The sequence below is a fragment of the Zosterops lateralis genome (assembly GCF_965231275.1).
Source record: "Zosterops lateralis genome assembly, chromosome: 4".
Classification (NCBI taxonomy): Eukaryota; Metazoa; Chordata; class Aves; order Passeriformes; family Zosteropidae; genus Zosterops; species Zosterops lateralis.
In genome coordinates, this window is record NC_139765.1 from 58,746,072 (window position 1) to 58,762,620 (window position 16,549).

At 46.6% G+C, this 16,549-nt stretch overlaps 1 protein-coding gene across 2 annotated transcripts in view; it reads left to right on the top strand.

Moving 5' to 3' along the window:
• The first annotated feature begins 319 nt into the window (after positions 1-319).
• Positions 320-16,549, top strand: part of CELSR1 (cadherin EGF LAG seven-pass G-type receptor 1) — a 162,567-nt gene continuing 146,337 nt past the window's right edge. The window contains exon 1 of one of the 2 annotated variants that reach the window (XM_083859672.1): positions 320-3,119. In XM_083859672.1, coding sequence (XP_083715798.1) covers positions 437-3,119 — 2,683 coding nt within the window. In that variant the 5' untranslated portion in view covers positions 320-436. The remainder of the gene's footprint in view (positions 3,120-16,549) is intronic. The other variant, XM_083859671.1, reaches the window with a different exon arrangement.

The window sequence follows — 16,549 nt, forward strand, 5'->3', positions numbered from 1 at the left end:
GGGCGGCGGGGACCCGCGGCCGCCCCGCACCGCCCCGCCGCTCCACCTGCCCGCGGGGCCCGGGGGCCGCCCCGCCGCTGCCGCCGCCGCCGCCGAGCCGCCGGCGCTGCCGCCCGCCGGGCGCCTGAGGGCTGCGGGCACCGCTCCGCCCGCCGAGCCCCGCGGGGCCCGTGGCGGTGGCCCCTGCCCGCGCCGCCCCCGGCACCGAGCGGCCGCCGAGCCCCGCGGAGCCGCCGCCGGCTGCGCCCCGACGCCGGGCAGGGAGAGCGGCGGGCGGCGGGGAGCGCGGCGGGCGCGGAGCATCAACAACCCCCCGCAGTTCCAGCTGCCCAGCTACCAGGTCTCCATCCCCGAGAACGAGCCGGCCGGCACGGCGGTCATCGTGCTGCGGGCCCAGGACCCCGACGAGGGGGAAGCCGGCCGGCTGGCGTACTCCATGGAGGCGCTCTTTGACGAGCGCTCCAACGACTACTTCACCATCGACGCCGAGACGGGCAGCGTGGTCACCGCCCGCAGCCTGGACCGCGAGACGAAGGACACCCACGTGCTGAAGGTCACCGCCTCCGACCACGGTTCCCCCCGCCGCCGCTCGGCCACCACCTATCTGACGGTGACTGTGAGTGACACCAACGACCACGAGCCCGTGTTTGAGCAGCCCGAGTACCGGGAGAGCATCCGGGAGAACCTGGAGGTGGGCTACGAGGTGCTGACGATCCGAGCCACCGATGGTGATGCCCCAGCCAATGCCAACATGCTGTACCGCCTGCTGGAGCCAGGGGCTGGTGAAGGGGTCTTTGAGATTGACCCGCGGTCCGGGGTTGTGAGGACCCGAGCCTCGGTGGACCGGGAGGAGGTCTCCGAGTACCACCTGGTGGTGGAAGCCAACGACCAGGGCAAGGATCCAGGACCACGCAGTGCCACGGCTATGGTGCACATCACTGTAGAGGATGAGAATGACAACTACCCTCAGTTCAGTGAGAAGCGCTACCTGGTCCAGGTGCCAGAGGATGCCCCGGTGAACAGCCAGATACTGCAGGTACAGGCCACAGATCGGGACCGGGGCAGCAATGCCCAGGTACACTACAGCATTGTGAGTGGCAACCTGAAAGGCCAATTTTACATTCATTCTTTCTCTGGCGCCATTGACCTCATCAACCCTCTGGATTACGAGACTATCCGGGAGTACACGCTCCGGATCAAAGCCCAGGATGGGGGCAGACCTCCTTTGATCAACTCCAGTGGTATGGTGTCGGTGCAGGTTGTAGACGTGAATGACAATGCCCCCATCTTTGTGAGCACTCCCTTCCAGGCCTCGGTGCTGGAGAATGTTCCTCTGGGCTACTCGGTGCTGCACATCCAGGCTGTGGATGCTGACTCTGGAGAGAATGCCCGCCTGGAGTACAAACTGATAGAGATGGCACCGTCCAGTGGAGGTGCCCCTGTGACAGGAGACTCTGGGTTCCCTTTTCAAATCAACAACAGCACAGGGTGGATCACTGTAGCTGCAGAGCTGGACCGAGAGACTGTGGAAAACTATCACTTTGGGGTGGAGGCCAGGGACCACGGTGTGCCGGTCATGACCTCCTCAGCGAGTGTGTCCATCACTGTCCTGGATGTGAATGACAACAACCCCACCTTCACAGAGAAGGTGTATCACCTCAGACTGAACGAGGATGCGGCTGTGGGCAGCAGTGTCCTGACCCTGACAGCAGTGGACAGGGACGTTAACAGTGTTGTGACTTACCAGATTACCAGTGGCAACACCAGGAACCGTTTTGCCATCACCAGTCAGAGTGGAGGAGGGCTGATCACACTGGCCTTGCCCCTGGATTACAAGCAAGAAAGGCAGTATGTGCTCACAGTCACTGCCTCTGATGGCACTCGCTTTGACACCGTCCAGGTCTTCATCAATGTCACAGATGCCAACACACACCGCCCAGTCTTCCAGAGCTCCCACTACACAGTGAGCGTCAGTGAGGACAAGCCCATTGGCACCTCTATTGTCACCATCAGTGCCACTGATGAAGACACAGGGGAGAACGCAAGAATCACTTATATTTTGGATGATAATATCCCCCAGTTCCGCATCGACCCTGATACAGGCACCATCACCACCCTGATGGAGCTGGACTATGAGGACCAGGCCTCCTACACATTGGCCATTACGGCCCATGACAATGGTATCCCCCAGAAATCAGACACCACGTACGTTGAGATCCTCATCCTGGACGCCAATGACAATGCGCCCCGCTTCCTGCGCGACCGCTACCAGGGCTCGGTGTTTGAGGATGTGCCACTCTCCACCAGTGTCCTGCAGCTGTCTGCCACTGACCGTGACTCAGGCCTCAATGGCCGTCTCCTCTACACGTTCCAAGGTGGTGATGATGGAGATGGGGACTTCTACATCGAACCCACTTCTGGAGTGATTCGCACACTGCGCAAGCTGGACCGCGAGAACGTGGCTGTCTACAGCCTGCGGGCCTTTGCCGTGGACAGGGGCAGCCCACCACTGAAAGCCTCTGTGGACATCCAGGTGACTGTGCTGGACATTAATGACAACCCCCCTGTCTTTGAGAAGGATGAATTTGATATCTTTGTGGAGGAGAACAGCCCCGTGGGCTCTATTGTGGCACGGATCAGTGCAGCTGATCCCGACGAGGGGACCAACGCACAGATCATGTACCAGATTGTAGAGGGAAACATCCCTGAGGTCTTCCAACTAGACTTGCTCAATGGAGACCTCACAGCCCTAATGGACCTGGATTACGAAAGCCGGACGGAGTATGTTATTGTGGTGCAGGCCACTTCAGCCCCTCTTGTGAGCCGAGCAACTGTGCACATCCGCCTCCTGGACCAGAACGACAATCCACCCGTGCTGCAGGACTTCCAGATCCTCTTCAATAACTACGTGACCAACAAGTCCAACAGTTTTCCCTCTGGCGTGATTGGCAAGATCCCAGCTCATGATCCCGATGTGTCTGATAGCCTGGCCTACACTTTTGTCCAAGGCAATGAGTTAAACTTGCTCCTTTTGGACTCTGCCACTGGGGAACTCAAACTGAGTCGTGATCTGGACAACAACAGACCCCTGGAAGCCCTTATGAAAGTGTCAGTCTCAGGTAAGCAAGCATTGGAGTGCATGATTTTGTTTGTCAGATCAGTGTGTGGGCATGGGAAGAAATAACACACTTGCAGTTTAGAGTGTAGTTCTTGATTTCCTGAAGCAGCAATTTATCTGTGAAATTTTTGGAGAGGAACCACAAAAATGTATCAAGCCTATGTGCTGTGGATTGAAGTGGTGCTTTGAAGTTATTTAGTAAACGTGGATCACAGAGATAAATAAATATGAGTGTGCGGGGAAGGGAGCATACTCCCTCAGCTGAGGTGGTACCTTGGCTGGAGCTTTTCTGACGTGGTTCCATAAAGGTAGTAACTGATGTAACTTGAAAAGATGTAGGGAATGCACGTGTATCTGTAATGCTGTCTCCCCTCCCTCTTTATTTTTCTCTAAAAAAGTTGAGATTTGATATCTGCTTTTCCAGCAACAAAGCATGTTTACTCCCTTCTGTGTACCCTGAGGTTTGGCTGGTAGCTCCTTCGACCTCAGCCCAGAGCTGGGATGTGGATGGTGGATGTGCTGCTGGTGTTTGCATTGCTGACCTGCACTCCTGTGGGAAATGGCAGCTTTAAGAGCAATCAGTTATGGGTTTGTGATGGCTGTGTAACGTGGCTAATGGCACTGGAGTTGCTTTAGTGGCACCAGGGGCAGATACTGGCCAAATGCAACCCCTAAATCAGGGCTGTTATGGGGAGGCAGAAAAAGGGAGAGGGAGGGATACTGTGCCATTAACTTCATTGGAGAACTTTTGTCTGTGTGTGTGTGAATACTGTTCCTTGGTGTCCAATATGTACTTTTCTTTGAGCACAAACATGCTCTTAGGATATTATTCTTTTTCTGCTTAGTTGCTTGTTTATCATGGAATTACTTTTTATGCCTCTAATTGTGATATCAATCATGCAATGAGTAATTTCCTCTGCAGGTGCCACTCTATAAAGTTTACTGTGGACCTGATCCCATATTTCTGTTGACTTTCAAGGGTTTAGCCAGATACTTTCCTTGCTGCTTCTCTCTGCAAACTAAACTAAGATCTGTGTTATTTTTGTAAAAAAGAAATAAGCTTAAAGTACTAAGTATATAAAATCATACTTCGGGAGATTATGAGAAAAATAATAATCAAACTCTAGCATAATCCCAGCAGCAATTGTTTTCCTGTAAAAGTGGGCACGGTGTGCAGCAAGGCCTCGGAAAAATGAGCTACACTCTCCCTTGTGCTCGCAGGCTTGAGGTTCTTTTTGCTTCAGAAAAATGAAAGTGACATTAACTGAGCTGACTGATTTTGCTGCAGTGTATATCCTGAAAAGCCGCTCCTGGTTCTTGCAGAGTACTGGGGTGCAGCTTATGTGGTAAGGCAAATGCTGTTTCTGTGTCCTGTGAGGACTAGCAGGAAAAACAGACAGTAGGCTAAAGAAAAACATTTGGATTAACGTGCAGATGATTGCATGGTCACTGTCTGTTTGAACCAGTAGCTCTTTATCTGGTAGCAAAAGATAAGCACTCATCTTGGAGCACCAAGCTTGGAAAAGTTGTTAAACTAGGTGAAGAGTGTGTTTACTGCAGAAAAATAGCTGACACGAATAATTCCTTTCTTGGTATAATGATTTACACTGTTTAAGTGGGTGAAGTCTCAGGTAGGAGCGAAGACCTGTTTTCTTATGCAGGAGATTGATTATTCCAGCATCATTTTCGTGTTTTGTGAAGCTCTGAACTTTGAAACTGTGCTGTGCTGTTCATCAGAATGGACTGTCTGCTGTGTGTCTCGAGATACTTGAAATGTTAAAGTTTTTAATGGCTAGGATTTAAAGATAATTTTAACGAACACTGAACGACATTTGACATTTGTTTGGAGTAGTTCACTGTGTGGAAATTGGAAGGGCAGTTTGTCGTTGTGTGATTAGTCCATGCAAGTCTCACCTGCCTGGTTTCTCTGATTTATCTGATGTAGTTCAAAAAAAGAAAAGAGACAGAAAAGAAGCTCAGACAGAAGTACTCCACGGGGTTATCTCTAAGTGTTGCATAACACCTGCAAATCATCTGCTAAAATGACCTGCCAGTTAACTGAAAAAAACGTGTCTATGGAGTAGCCATTAGCCTCTCAACCCAGACAGACACAAAGTCCTCCGCTACTCACAGCTGCTCTTGGGTCAGGGAAGGACTGGAACTCTTTATGAACTTGGGGAATTTGATCTCTATATGAGTCGGAAATAACAGCGGTGCTGTAAAAATCTTATTTCTGTCTAGCGATGTGTTGTGCTGCAGAGGCATGTGAGTGTGTGCAGTGTTAGTGAGGAGCCCTGCTGCTCCACTGAGTTACTTTGAGACGCTGATACGTGGCTGAACGCAGCACTCTTTCATTTGACTTGGGGATTATTCAAATAAGCATGGTAATTTTTGCCTTCTGCTTATAAACAAAATTTAAGAACCATGAAGACCAAGCAAATGGAGCTAATAGACTTCACAAGGCTGTCAGAAGTTTCATGTCAGCATTGCCAGAAGCCCTGTGGGGTGGTGAGCAGCTGGGCAGGCTCGGGGCGGGTGTGGCTCTGCCCTTGCCCGGAGCTGGGCTACCCGTGGGGTACCTGTGGGCTGTGCCCCCACAGCCAGTCAGGAGCCAACACAGGCAGAGGAGGGAGGAGCGTGGGTGGTGTGGATATTAGCATCTTGCTTTGGATTGGGAAGAAGCTTTTGAAGTCTATCTCTTTTGAAGTGAATCTCTCTGGGTGCCCCTCTGCCTGTGCCTGTTGTACAGAGCCGTCGGAGTGAACAAACCAGACCCCTTTTGCATGCAACTGTTCCAGAAGTGCTCCAGGGGGCCCTTAAAAAGGCACATTCTCCTTTTTCTAGTGTACCTTCAAGGTTTTCCTACAGAAAGGCAGAGCTTTTGCTTTATGTTCCCATGTCTGCACATTGTGTTGTTGTTTTAACAACTGGGACGAAATCTGGACTTTGCTGAAATCCTGCCCCTGGTTTCCAGGAGGGGCAGGAACTCTGACCTTCTAAAACAGGTGGTCAAGAGTCGATCAGTCTGTGATTTCTTAGTGTTATTAGTAAATACACGGTTCAAATTGACAGGATGGTTAAATATGATTATGTTTTGTCCACAGCGATGTTCATGATAATGTTAAATTGGGATTTATTTGGTCAAAAAATGGGTTAAATATTGCTGAAGTCACATTGCATTTCCTTGTTAAACATTATATTGCAGTCCTTGCTGGGGCGGCGGGGAGAGGGCTGGTATGAGCATCAGCTTTGCACAAATGTTACACAAGTTTGCCTGGGTATCACATTGCAAACAATGCTGGCACCTGCTTGGCTGTGTTGCCACAAGTAGTCCCACTTATCATCAACGACAGCTCGGTGGGATACAATAGCTGTGTGTGCAAACTCCTCTGGGAACCCAGCCTAAATCAGCAGTGCAGACAAAACCCAAACTGGCTGGATGCTACAGCTTTTGAGTGGTCCGGATAAATGTAAAATATTATGCAACATACAGTACACAGTTCTGGGAAGGTGTTGCACCTCAGGCAGTGAGGGATAGACACCCAGGCATTTCTGAGGACTGTGCAAGCTCAAGTATCGTCTTTTACATTTCTTTAGCTTTAAATATCCAGTGGCATTCAGTGAGGTTATTGACTAATCAGCAAATGGAAGTTAACATAGAGCTTGTTGTGTTACAATCAACTTCGGGAATTTTTACTCAGAGCTTGGTAAAGAATCTTCATTATTATTGTAATTTAAAAGTCATTATTGCTAATGATCCTGAATCTCCAGGTCTGTGCCTTCTCCATACAAATGCAGATGATACAATACTTTGGTGCTGCCCCTCTGAAAAAGGTGAGGCCACAGCTGTGCGTGAGATACAAAGTATTGGGCATTACTCGTGTGTGGCAAGATTTGAGATTAAAGGGAAAAAGGAAATTCTAGCTAGAAGGTATCCTTGTGTGTACAGGGACACCTCTGGGCGGGAGAGTGAGCATGGTGTGGCCTCTCAGGATGTGTCCTGGACACTTGGGCAGCACCAGGGCCCAGCCCAGCCTCGTGTCCCCCCCTTTGGGCAGCAGGGCAGGTGGGGCTTTGTGAGCTTTGGGAGCAGGATGGCGGCTTCTGGCTGCCCCCAAGGAAGTGCTTCCAGGGACTCTAAGGGGCACTTAGCACCCAAGCTGCTCTCCATGATCCCCCTTCCAGGGAAACAATCCTACAGGCAGCTAGTATATGGATCCTGTGAGTTATACAATTAGGAGATGATGGAAATGAAGGGGTGGAGAGTTCTCCCCTTGGAGCAGGAGAGGTGTTGGAGCCTGTTGTGTGGCTGCAGGTCTTTTGCATGTTGGCATCCCAGGGACCTTGGGCTCTTGCACTTCCCTCATGTATCCCACTGTGGAGTGAGGGGAGGAGGCAGAGGCTGGGTGGCAGTGATGAGGACACATTTAGAAAGATGGCATGATACTACAAGCTGCAGGATTGTATCCCCAGTCGTTGTGTGGTGTGTTTGGTGGGACTGAAGTGAAGAGTGATTGATAATAGCTAATAGTGGTGACTTTGAACATTTACATTTATTTTCCTAAAATAGCAAATCAAGAACAGTGACCATCAATTAAAATTAGTGTGGTTCCTGGATCTGCTGTGGCTACTCATATCCTTTCTTGCATCCATGTATGTTCCATAGTCTAATTTCTGCTACAGCAAGGTGCATTGATGTGTGTCCTTCCAGCATGCTGGAATATGACTTTCTGTTTCCAGCTGTATGATGTGTTCCAGCTGATAAAAAGCTGTGGTTGCCTTGTTGCTTCTCTACAGGCTTCCTTCCACTTCATGCCTGGATTTTATAGGAGTGGTGTATTTTTGTTTCAAAAAACAGGAAAACATCTATGGCAATGAGGGGAAAATATTTAGTGGAAGTCTGACAAAGGAACTGTTTACTGAGATAAAAGGTATCTTCTCTTTGTTAATAAATAAAATGTTGATACTTTTCTCAGCAATTTCTGCAAAAGAGAGATGCTAAGTTAACAAGGAGAAATTATAAGAAGAATGAGAATGGAGATATGACAGTGAGAAAGATCTAATAGGCTTGATAATAAGTCTCATGGGAAAGAAATTAAATGTAGAGAAGTATGGTGGTGGGATAACCTTGGTAACTTTTTTCCTCTCATTTTCACATTATTTTCGAATGAAGAGATAGTTGTAATAAGCATTTTTAAAAATTGGACTAGTAATTGTTTTATATTTTTTGATTAATTTTTAAGCCTCAGCGTATATTAAAGAATTGGTTTCCTTGTTGTATACTCTTGTGATTTGCTTCCATCTCAGATATCACTGAAGTATTCTTCCTTCTGACCTGCACTCATGAGTTCAGAAGAATCCTCTCTTGTTCTGTTTTTCTGGTCAGGCATTTCAGAATTGTTTTAGGCCGGAATTGCGGAACCTGCTGCAAACTGCCAAATACAGAATAAACATTGAATTGTTGTCTGAGTAACGGCAAAAGAACCCTTTGTTTAGAATACAGGAACAGTTTCCTAAGTTTCGATGTTAGCATGATAGTAAACCTGCAGTAGAGGTAGTGGTGGGGAAAGTAGGTGATGTGAAGCAGTGGGATTTTATACTTCATTATCTCCAGCATCCCAAGCGTTACCTGAGGAAGTGTCTGGCTGCTGATAAAGCCTATCATTTTACACCTGCTCCCTGAATGGTCCATTTTCCTTCAGTGTATATACTTAATGCCTTGGAAGTAACTCCCATCCATTGCTGACTCCTGTCTTGGAACTAAATAAATTTTCTCAGACATCCCATGACTGAGGAACATAATGTGATGTTTTAAAGTACAATATTAGGTGAAGTAAGTAGCTGCTCTTCTGTAGGGTGATTGAGAGACCCTTAGCAGACACTAGGATAGGAACCCAGACATCTTCACATTTCAACCAGTCGGATTAGAGCATCTTGATCAGAGCATCATGGCATCCTGGTATCTCCCAGCATCTTCATGGAGGGTTTGGAGTGACTCATTCATGATCTGCCTCCTCCTCAGTGTGCAGCAGATCTTTCAGACACCCCTGTGGCTGACAAATTGTCTCCAGTCCTTGGGCTGGCTGGGTGCTCAGAGTTCATGGGTCCAGGGGCGTGTCAGAGCATGCCACACCTGTGATGGTGGTTCTGGTAGCCAGATGTGTAGCTGCTGCATACATTGGCATAGCTGAGCTCACATCCCTCTGGTTATGTTGGGTACAGCAATTGTTGAGCACAGGTTCTACTTGCAGCTACTGGGCCCCTCAATTCAGCTTGTGGTCAGGTAAGACTGATATGAAGACTCTGGGAATGTAACTGCTCTGAAAGTTGGAGCAGAATATAACTAAATGTGAAGCAGAAACCTCTTTAAACCTGTGTGCAAGTACGTTTTCAATATTTAGCAGTGTAGGCAACTCTAGCAGTAATGCTCATGCATGGAGGATGAGTAAAGAAAGGATCAAATGTCAAGACACAAGATCTATGCTTTCCATTCCTTCACCCTCTCTTTTGTAAGCCCTCAGGGTTTTGAGAGTCAGTTGGTGAGGACAAGTTCTCTATATTTGAGTACTGGAAATAACAACACAACCTACCTGCTTACCTCAGTATTGCCTAAGTTACAGGGTTTGGGCAACTGCCTCTTTTGGCTTCCTTTGGCCTACTGACTTGCATTTCCAAAAATATCTATGGAAAGTATTTAGGAAATGTAGGAGGGTTAGAAGAGCTGAAGATGCTCAGATCAGATCTAATGATAGTCTTTGGCAATCTTCCGTGTTACAGTTTTTCTGTCCTGGTTTCTGTGGGAATTATGATGTTTTTAGGTAATATAGTACTCCTAACTACTCTGACATCTGCTTTGCCATTCAAGAAACAAGCATGGTAGTACTGTCTTTTCTGAATGATAGGCTTTTTTGTTTTCTGCTCCTTTTTTAAGACTAGTTGGATGAAAGATTGCATAAATCAAAGTACAGAACAAGTTGACAAGGAGTTCAGTTCTTCAAAGATTTGTTCACAGTGGTTGTCCACTTGAAACAAAGAACATCTGAGACTTAATTAAATTCAGTTTTGCCACTTTGTATTTCTGTGACAAGTGACGTATTATTATTCACCCCCCCCCAATGAAGCTCTTTTTCCAGTGTTGAAAAACACTGAGCTCTTTATAGAAGTAATACAAATTTCCAAAAGGGGCAGGATGTAATCTTTATTGAAAATTTTGAAATCTGTTGAGATTTGCCTAATGCCTTTTTTTTTTTTTTTTAATTCTTAAGACTTTGCTTGAGAATGACTTGCAATGTGTTGGTCTTGTTGGATGGAAAACAGCATTATCAAAAGTACAGCTTGACTTCTGTGGTCAGATCTCTATCTGGTACCATGGTCCTCCTCTGTATCTCTTCTAATGCTTGAAATGTAGGTTGCAGCCATGACTGGTTGATAAGCAGGAGGGCTGTTGACTGGAAATGTCCATCTCGCCCCACTGATTAAAGGGGGAGCATAAATGACTGATTTGGGCTGATTGCCTTGTTGTTAGGTGGCTAAAGTTCAGTGGGATGAACCCACCCTGGATGTGTGCGCCAGAACGGAAGGGTTTGTTTTCTTTTGGAGTAATGATTGTACTTATTTCTGTTACAGCAAACTACCTGTAGTAACAGGCTTAGCAGACTGGATAGAAAAGATGGGAGAGGCTGTAATTTGCAAAAAGAAAAATGTTTTGCCTTTAATAATGTTAGGATATACTTTAAATATTGTCAAGGGTTTGAGTGAATGAAGGGGGAAAGTATGCTTTTACGGGGATTTGGCATTGAACAAAGAAAGAAAATTTTAAAATACTTCAGAAAGATGATCTTCGCACTTGAAAAAAAGCACTTGAACAGAAAAGTAGGATTTGCTGAAGAGAAAGAAAAACTGTTGGGCTTTGTTTCAACAAGCCATTAATGCTGCTAAGCTGTAACCACCTTCATATTTATTCCAGTGTTTACCCTTGCCAAGCACAAAAAAAGCAAATAAATGGAAAAGCAAACCTGTAATAAATCCTCAGGGGACCACATGATAAACATAGACATGTTATGTTTATCACATACAAAGGAAAGTAATCTGTTTTCAACACCATTGCCTGAGATATGATAGATGCTACATTCCATCAGGTCTCCAGCACTTTTGAAAATGACGCATATGGTCAAAATATTTCAGTGCTTTTTAAAGGAGGCAAAAGAAAAATCCCTCGTTAACAACTGCTGTCAACATGGTATCTCCTGCCTGCCATGGGCTAGGCCCAGTTTCAGGAAGCAGCAAAAGGTTCTGGACCCCACCAAAAGGGGCAAAGCAAGGGCTATGTTATTAGATCTGAGTTTCCAGGATGTGATGGCCAGCACCTAGCAGTCTGTCTTTGCTGTTAAAGCCCAAGGGGCTGTTAGGTTTGGAAGCTACTGTACTCAAGGCGGATCTCTAGATGCCATGCACCAGAGCACTTATCAAGGGCACAAAGATCTGCTGGATTGGTTGGGTGTGCCCTTTCCTTTCACTAGCCACAGATCAGACTCCTTGATCCTATTCAAAACTGATGTGAGCAAGTCACTGAGCTTATTGCATTGAATTCCTGTCATAACACTTTTGAACTTTCCAGGAACTGGTTCAGCCTCTCATTCATTTGTGTGCTTGCAGTGGTGTTTGTGCTGGCTCTGCTTCTAAAGGAGACCCTTGAACATCCAGTTTGTGATTTTTAGTTTTAATATTGATTTGGCTGTGTGCATTTAGTTTAAATCATATAAAAGCTGTCCCACACCAGTGCATTTCTTGCTTTAGCAGCCTCCAGACACTGCGGGCACTGCTCAGCGTGACTGGGGAGAGGCATTTGGCACCTTTCATGCCTTAGGTCTAGTAAGAGGACTTGGATCTAACCAGCAAGTGCTACAGCACTTCACTTGTAGGTGCCTGTTCCCTGCAGTCGTATTCTGTTTTAGGCAGTTAAGTGTCCTATAAAGTGGGAATACTTGAAATACCATCCCACTACAGCTTGGGCACTTCACTCAGCATAGCGATCAGGACACTCAGCAGGGCAGAGATGGGCTGGGCTCCAGCCCTTGATCTAAGAGCTCTCACCGTGCTATACATTAAAGAGGAGCCGAAGAAGGTTCAGAAGCTGTTGTGGGACTCACATTTCCCATCTCTTTGGTAAGTGCCATAAGCCACAGGATCACACTCACTCTTGGAGGGCACAGGAGAAGAGGCTTTATGGCTCATGTGCATGGACACCTCTGCTCCAGCAGCAGTGTGGGCAGTCTGGCTTTTACCCTCAGCTGCTGGATACTGTTTAGGCTATTACAAAAGTGGGATCATGAGCCATTCAGGCCATGGCAGGATTAGGTCACTTCTGGTTGTAACCAGGAACTGAATTCTTCTCACTTGGGAAGCTAAACTAAAGATAAAATAAACAAGAACCCTGGGAATTTCTGTGGAATACTTTCTTATTGATCAGAGATGATTTGGTTGCCTCCTGGCTTTAACTATTCGTAAATGTATTCTGATTTTATGTGGAGCAGCCCCTACATTGGCTAAAGAGTTGATTATGGAAGAATTCATGGTGTCAGACTTAAATTACACTGCTAAATGTTCTGAGTCCAACTCATCTTCACCTACTGTTTAATCCTCTTTCTCACTGCAGTTTGCCATGATGATAGACTTGCTAGTAATTATCGACATGTTGCTGCTCGTTGCTTGGATGTGGTGGCTTTTCCTGCAGTGTGCTCACTGGTTCTGTAGACAGCCAGTGCTGCCCCACACATGTGGTAAAGGTCTCTTGGCAGCAACCACTGGGCTGAACTATCCTGTCGGCTGACTCAGTTTCCCTTCTCACAGGGTGTATTTCTGATGTTGGCCCCCTCTTACTGACACAGTGTAATTTAGTGATGTGTGCTCTGCATGATGAGCTCTCCATCTGGCAGGTAATTGCCTGCTAGTTTAAATCCCATCTTAACTTCAGTTTCTCAAGCTCATGAACCTGCTGGTGCCTTCTGGTTAGTTTTGCAGGGTGTTTGCAAAAGGATTTGGTACAAGTTAGAGTGATGTGGGTAAAATTCTCTGAGGTTTTTTTTGATTGTAAAGACAGATTAAAAACGTAAGAGAGATTAACTTTTAAGTCCTACTTACCAAGCTACCTGGCATTATTCTGCATTGAGTTTGGCAGTCTGACACTTGGGTCCGTAGATCAAGCCGCTGACAGCAGGCACTGGTTGTTTGCACTGGTTATGCAGAGTGGGAACCCTGGGTATATTCTGGGACCTGGTAGATGCTGAAAGCTTGTTACACAGTACATGCTGGTGTTCCTCTTTCCTTCTTCCATGTTTTTTTCTCCTTTCTCCCCTTGCAGTCACTGGATCTCTTTGCCCATTCTGTTGTGCAGCAGGGTGCTGCATCTCTGGAGTTTGCTTGCTGCAAGTTTGTACAGGGCCATGCACAGCAGAGACCTTGTTGGGCTGCTTTTGTAATACCTGCTGTAAATAATGAGGATAACCAGCAGGCATCCACTGAGTGACTGCCCTGTGAGATAACAGATGGCAGTGCTGGGGATGTCCTGGGCCTGGCCCATGGTGTCTGTGGCAGGCACTGGGGGCTGGCTGGCAGCTGCCCACCAGGCTCAGGGTTTGCTGATGGTGTGGCAGCCTCCTTTGTCACTGCCTTCCCTCTTGCATTTGGGGAGGCAGGGCAGATTTCTCATCCACTCTGCACCCTTTTCTGACCACTGTGCTGTCACTTAGGAGAGTATGTTGGTGCAGGGCGAGGGGCAGGGTCCATCCCTTCCTGGGATGCCCCTTGAGATGTGCCTGGTGAACCAGTGTACTGCCCGTGCAGCCCCTGCACTTCCACTGGCAGTTCTGGGGTTGAGACTTCAGCAGTGGTGACTGCTGGTTGCAGCTTCTGGAGGTTTTGCAGACACAATCCTTTGCCCCCCTCCTTGTGCAGAGCCCAGGGAGCCAGAGCATAAGGTGGTGACAGTCCCACAGAGGTCACCAGCACAAGCAGTCATGGGACATCTCCAGATTGCAGGGTGTGCTGCACACTCAGTGCTTGTTGTCTTTGCAGTCTGTGGGAGCAACACCTGTGTGGCCGCGTCTGGATATTGATGTTGACTGTATTTTTTTCCTATCCCTTGTGAAAAGGTGCAGTTGCCTTTATTGACTTGTGCCCTTGTGCCTCAGCTACCCTATGGCTCAGATAATAACAGTGTCTGGGACTTCATTCAGCTTTAAGAGGCTTTAAACTAAGAAATTCCTATTTACTACTAACAGCATTGATGGACATGACTGATTAATGGCAATAAACCCAGGTGAGAACTGAGAGACAAGGGTTTTTTTTTTTTTCTGTTCTGTGCAGAGAACATGCTTGTTTTGTATGACTGAGTTTTATGAACTTTTGTATGATCTGCTTTTAAAAAATGTCCTTTGCCAAGTAGTGGGTATTTCTTAAGCTGAGATGACTGATTCACTCCTTTATCTCAGCCAACCTGCATCAGACTGGGCTGAAGCTGAGATACTGAGATGCTCAGATAAAATTCTTCACACCACTTCTGGCAGTTAAGTATCCATCCTTTTTTTTTTCCCTGAGGCAAGTCCTCCAGGAGGGTTTCTCCTGCTCTGAGGTTGTGTCAGTGACTCCCTGGGTTTTTGCTCTGAGTCTCTTTGATAAGTCTGGAGCTGTTAAAAGATTCCATTGCTTTTTTCAAGGTCTAAAGGGAAAGTAAGTGAAAACTTTGATGGCCAGTTTGAAAGCTTTCTCAGACTGGAAAGCATCCCATGGGACAAACAACTTTACTCAAGCTCTAGGCATGCCATGCTGGTCATATAGGATGGCTTAGTGCTGCATAAAATTTGGATATTGTGCATTTTCAGCTATTTCAATGAACTTATATAAGTGACTAATGATAAGAAAGCCCTAATTAAATTTTGTTCCTGTGATGAAACTGAATTTTAGAGAAATCAGGCTGAGATTTCAGCAGTTGTGAAATTCCCAGTGTTGTTCTTTGCACTGTAGAGCCTTTGTGTTTACTGCTGTAGTCATATTACATGTCATTGCCCAATACCGAGCAAGGCGTATTCTTGGCTCATTCAGTAGGTAAGATTCCCTGAGGGTCACTGAATCTGTCCATGCACTCAACAGAGAGCTCAGTCTGATGATTTCACAGCCATGTATTTGCATTTCCAGTGCTTTTTTCTTTTTGCCATTCTTTTCCCTTTTATTCTGCCATGATTATCAAAACCAAGGCTCTGCCTAGTTTCCTGACCTGTGTCATCCCTTCCTGCATCCTATTTGTGGCAGTCAGCAGGCAATTAGCTGGTGGTCTGCCCTGGGGGAGGGTTTTCCCTGTTGACCCCCCCCCCCCCCCCCCCCCCCCCCCCCCTCCATCCTCATGATGCAGTGGGGGGGCCCATGGGTGTAGGCACCTTGCAGAGATGGTCAGCTCATGGGGTGGGGTATTGAACTTGCAGCTGAGAGCTGGTCCTCTAGCAAATGAGAAGCTGATCCATTAGAATTTCAGGGTAATATAATCCCTTTTGGAAAGCACAATAGTTAATAATCCAACACTTAGAAACTACCACTGTTTCTGTTCCTTATTAGACATCTTGATTAATTTATTTTCTATTTCTCCTCTTAGGTATTTTGTAGCATTTAATTTTCTCTATGATAATTTATGATTCACAAAATCTCTTGGAGCAGCTTAGCTTCTATGTGATGGCATTTCAGCACCTCTTGCATTTCCTTTGGTTAGATCATGTGTTGCTGCTTGTTTGGAGGAAATGCTGCTGCTTCTCTGAAGAAATCAGTGTTTTGTTACCTGGCTGTGATATGCCAGGGTCACACTGCCCTCTCTTTGGAGATGGGTCCTCCATCAACCTATATAGTACTTAAAGCGCTTGTCAAATGCTGGGATGGAAAACTACTCCATTTTCTGAAATTACACTATTTGGGTGACCTAATTTTCTTGCCTGTGTATTTAACTTGGTTTGGATACATGGAAGGATCAGACCAGTGGAAAAAAGGCAGTGGTACATGGAGCTTCCACCACAGGGGCTTAAGAACTGAGATGGGTTTATTACATAAAGTGAAGTATTACATGCTGTTGTTCAAGCCACTGCAAATATCTCATCTCACTCCAATTCTGATTGTTCCTAGTCAAGAAAATGTATATTGTAAAGAGGACAAACTGGGGAACAGAGAATTTGTTTTACCGGAGGTATCATTTATGGTAGAAGATTGCATCCTCCTTATTGCAAAATAAAAACCAGAGAAGGCTATGACTGCTGCCTACATCCCTGAAGTAGAGGAGCAGGGCGATTTTAAGAAGGAAATGTCTAAGTGAGCATAATAAATTTAGGTGGGATGTTAGAAGGCAGTCTGAAACCTTTAGGAAAGCAAATTTCTGGGATAACCTCTCTGTGAAGG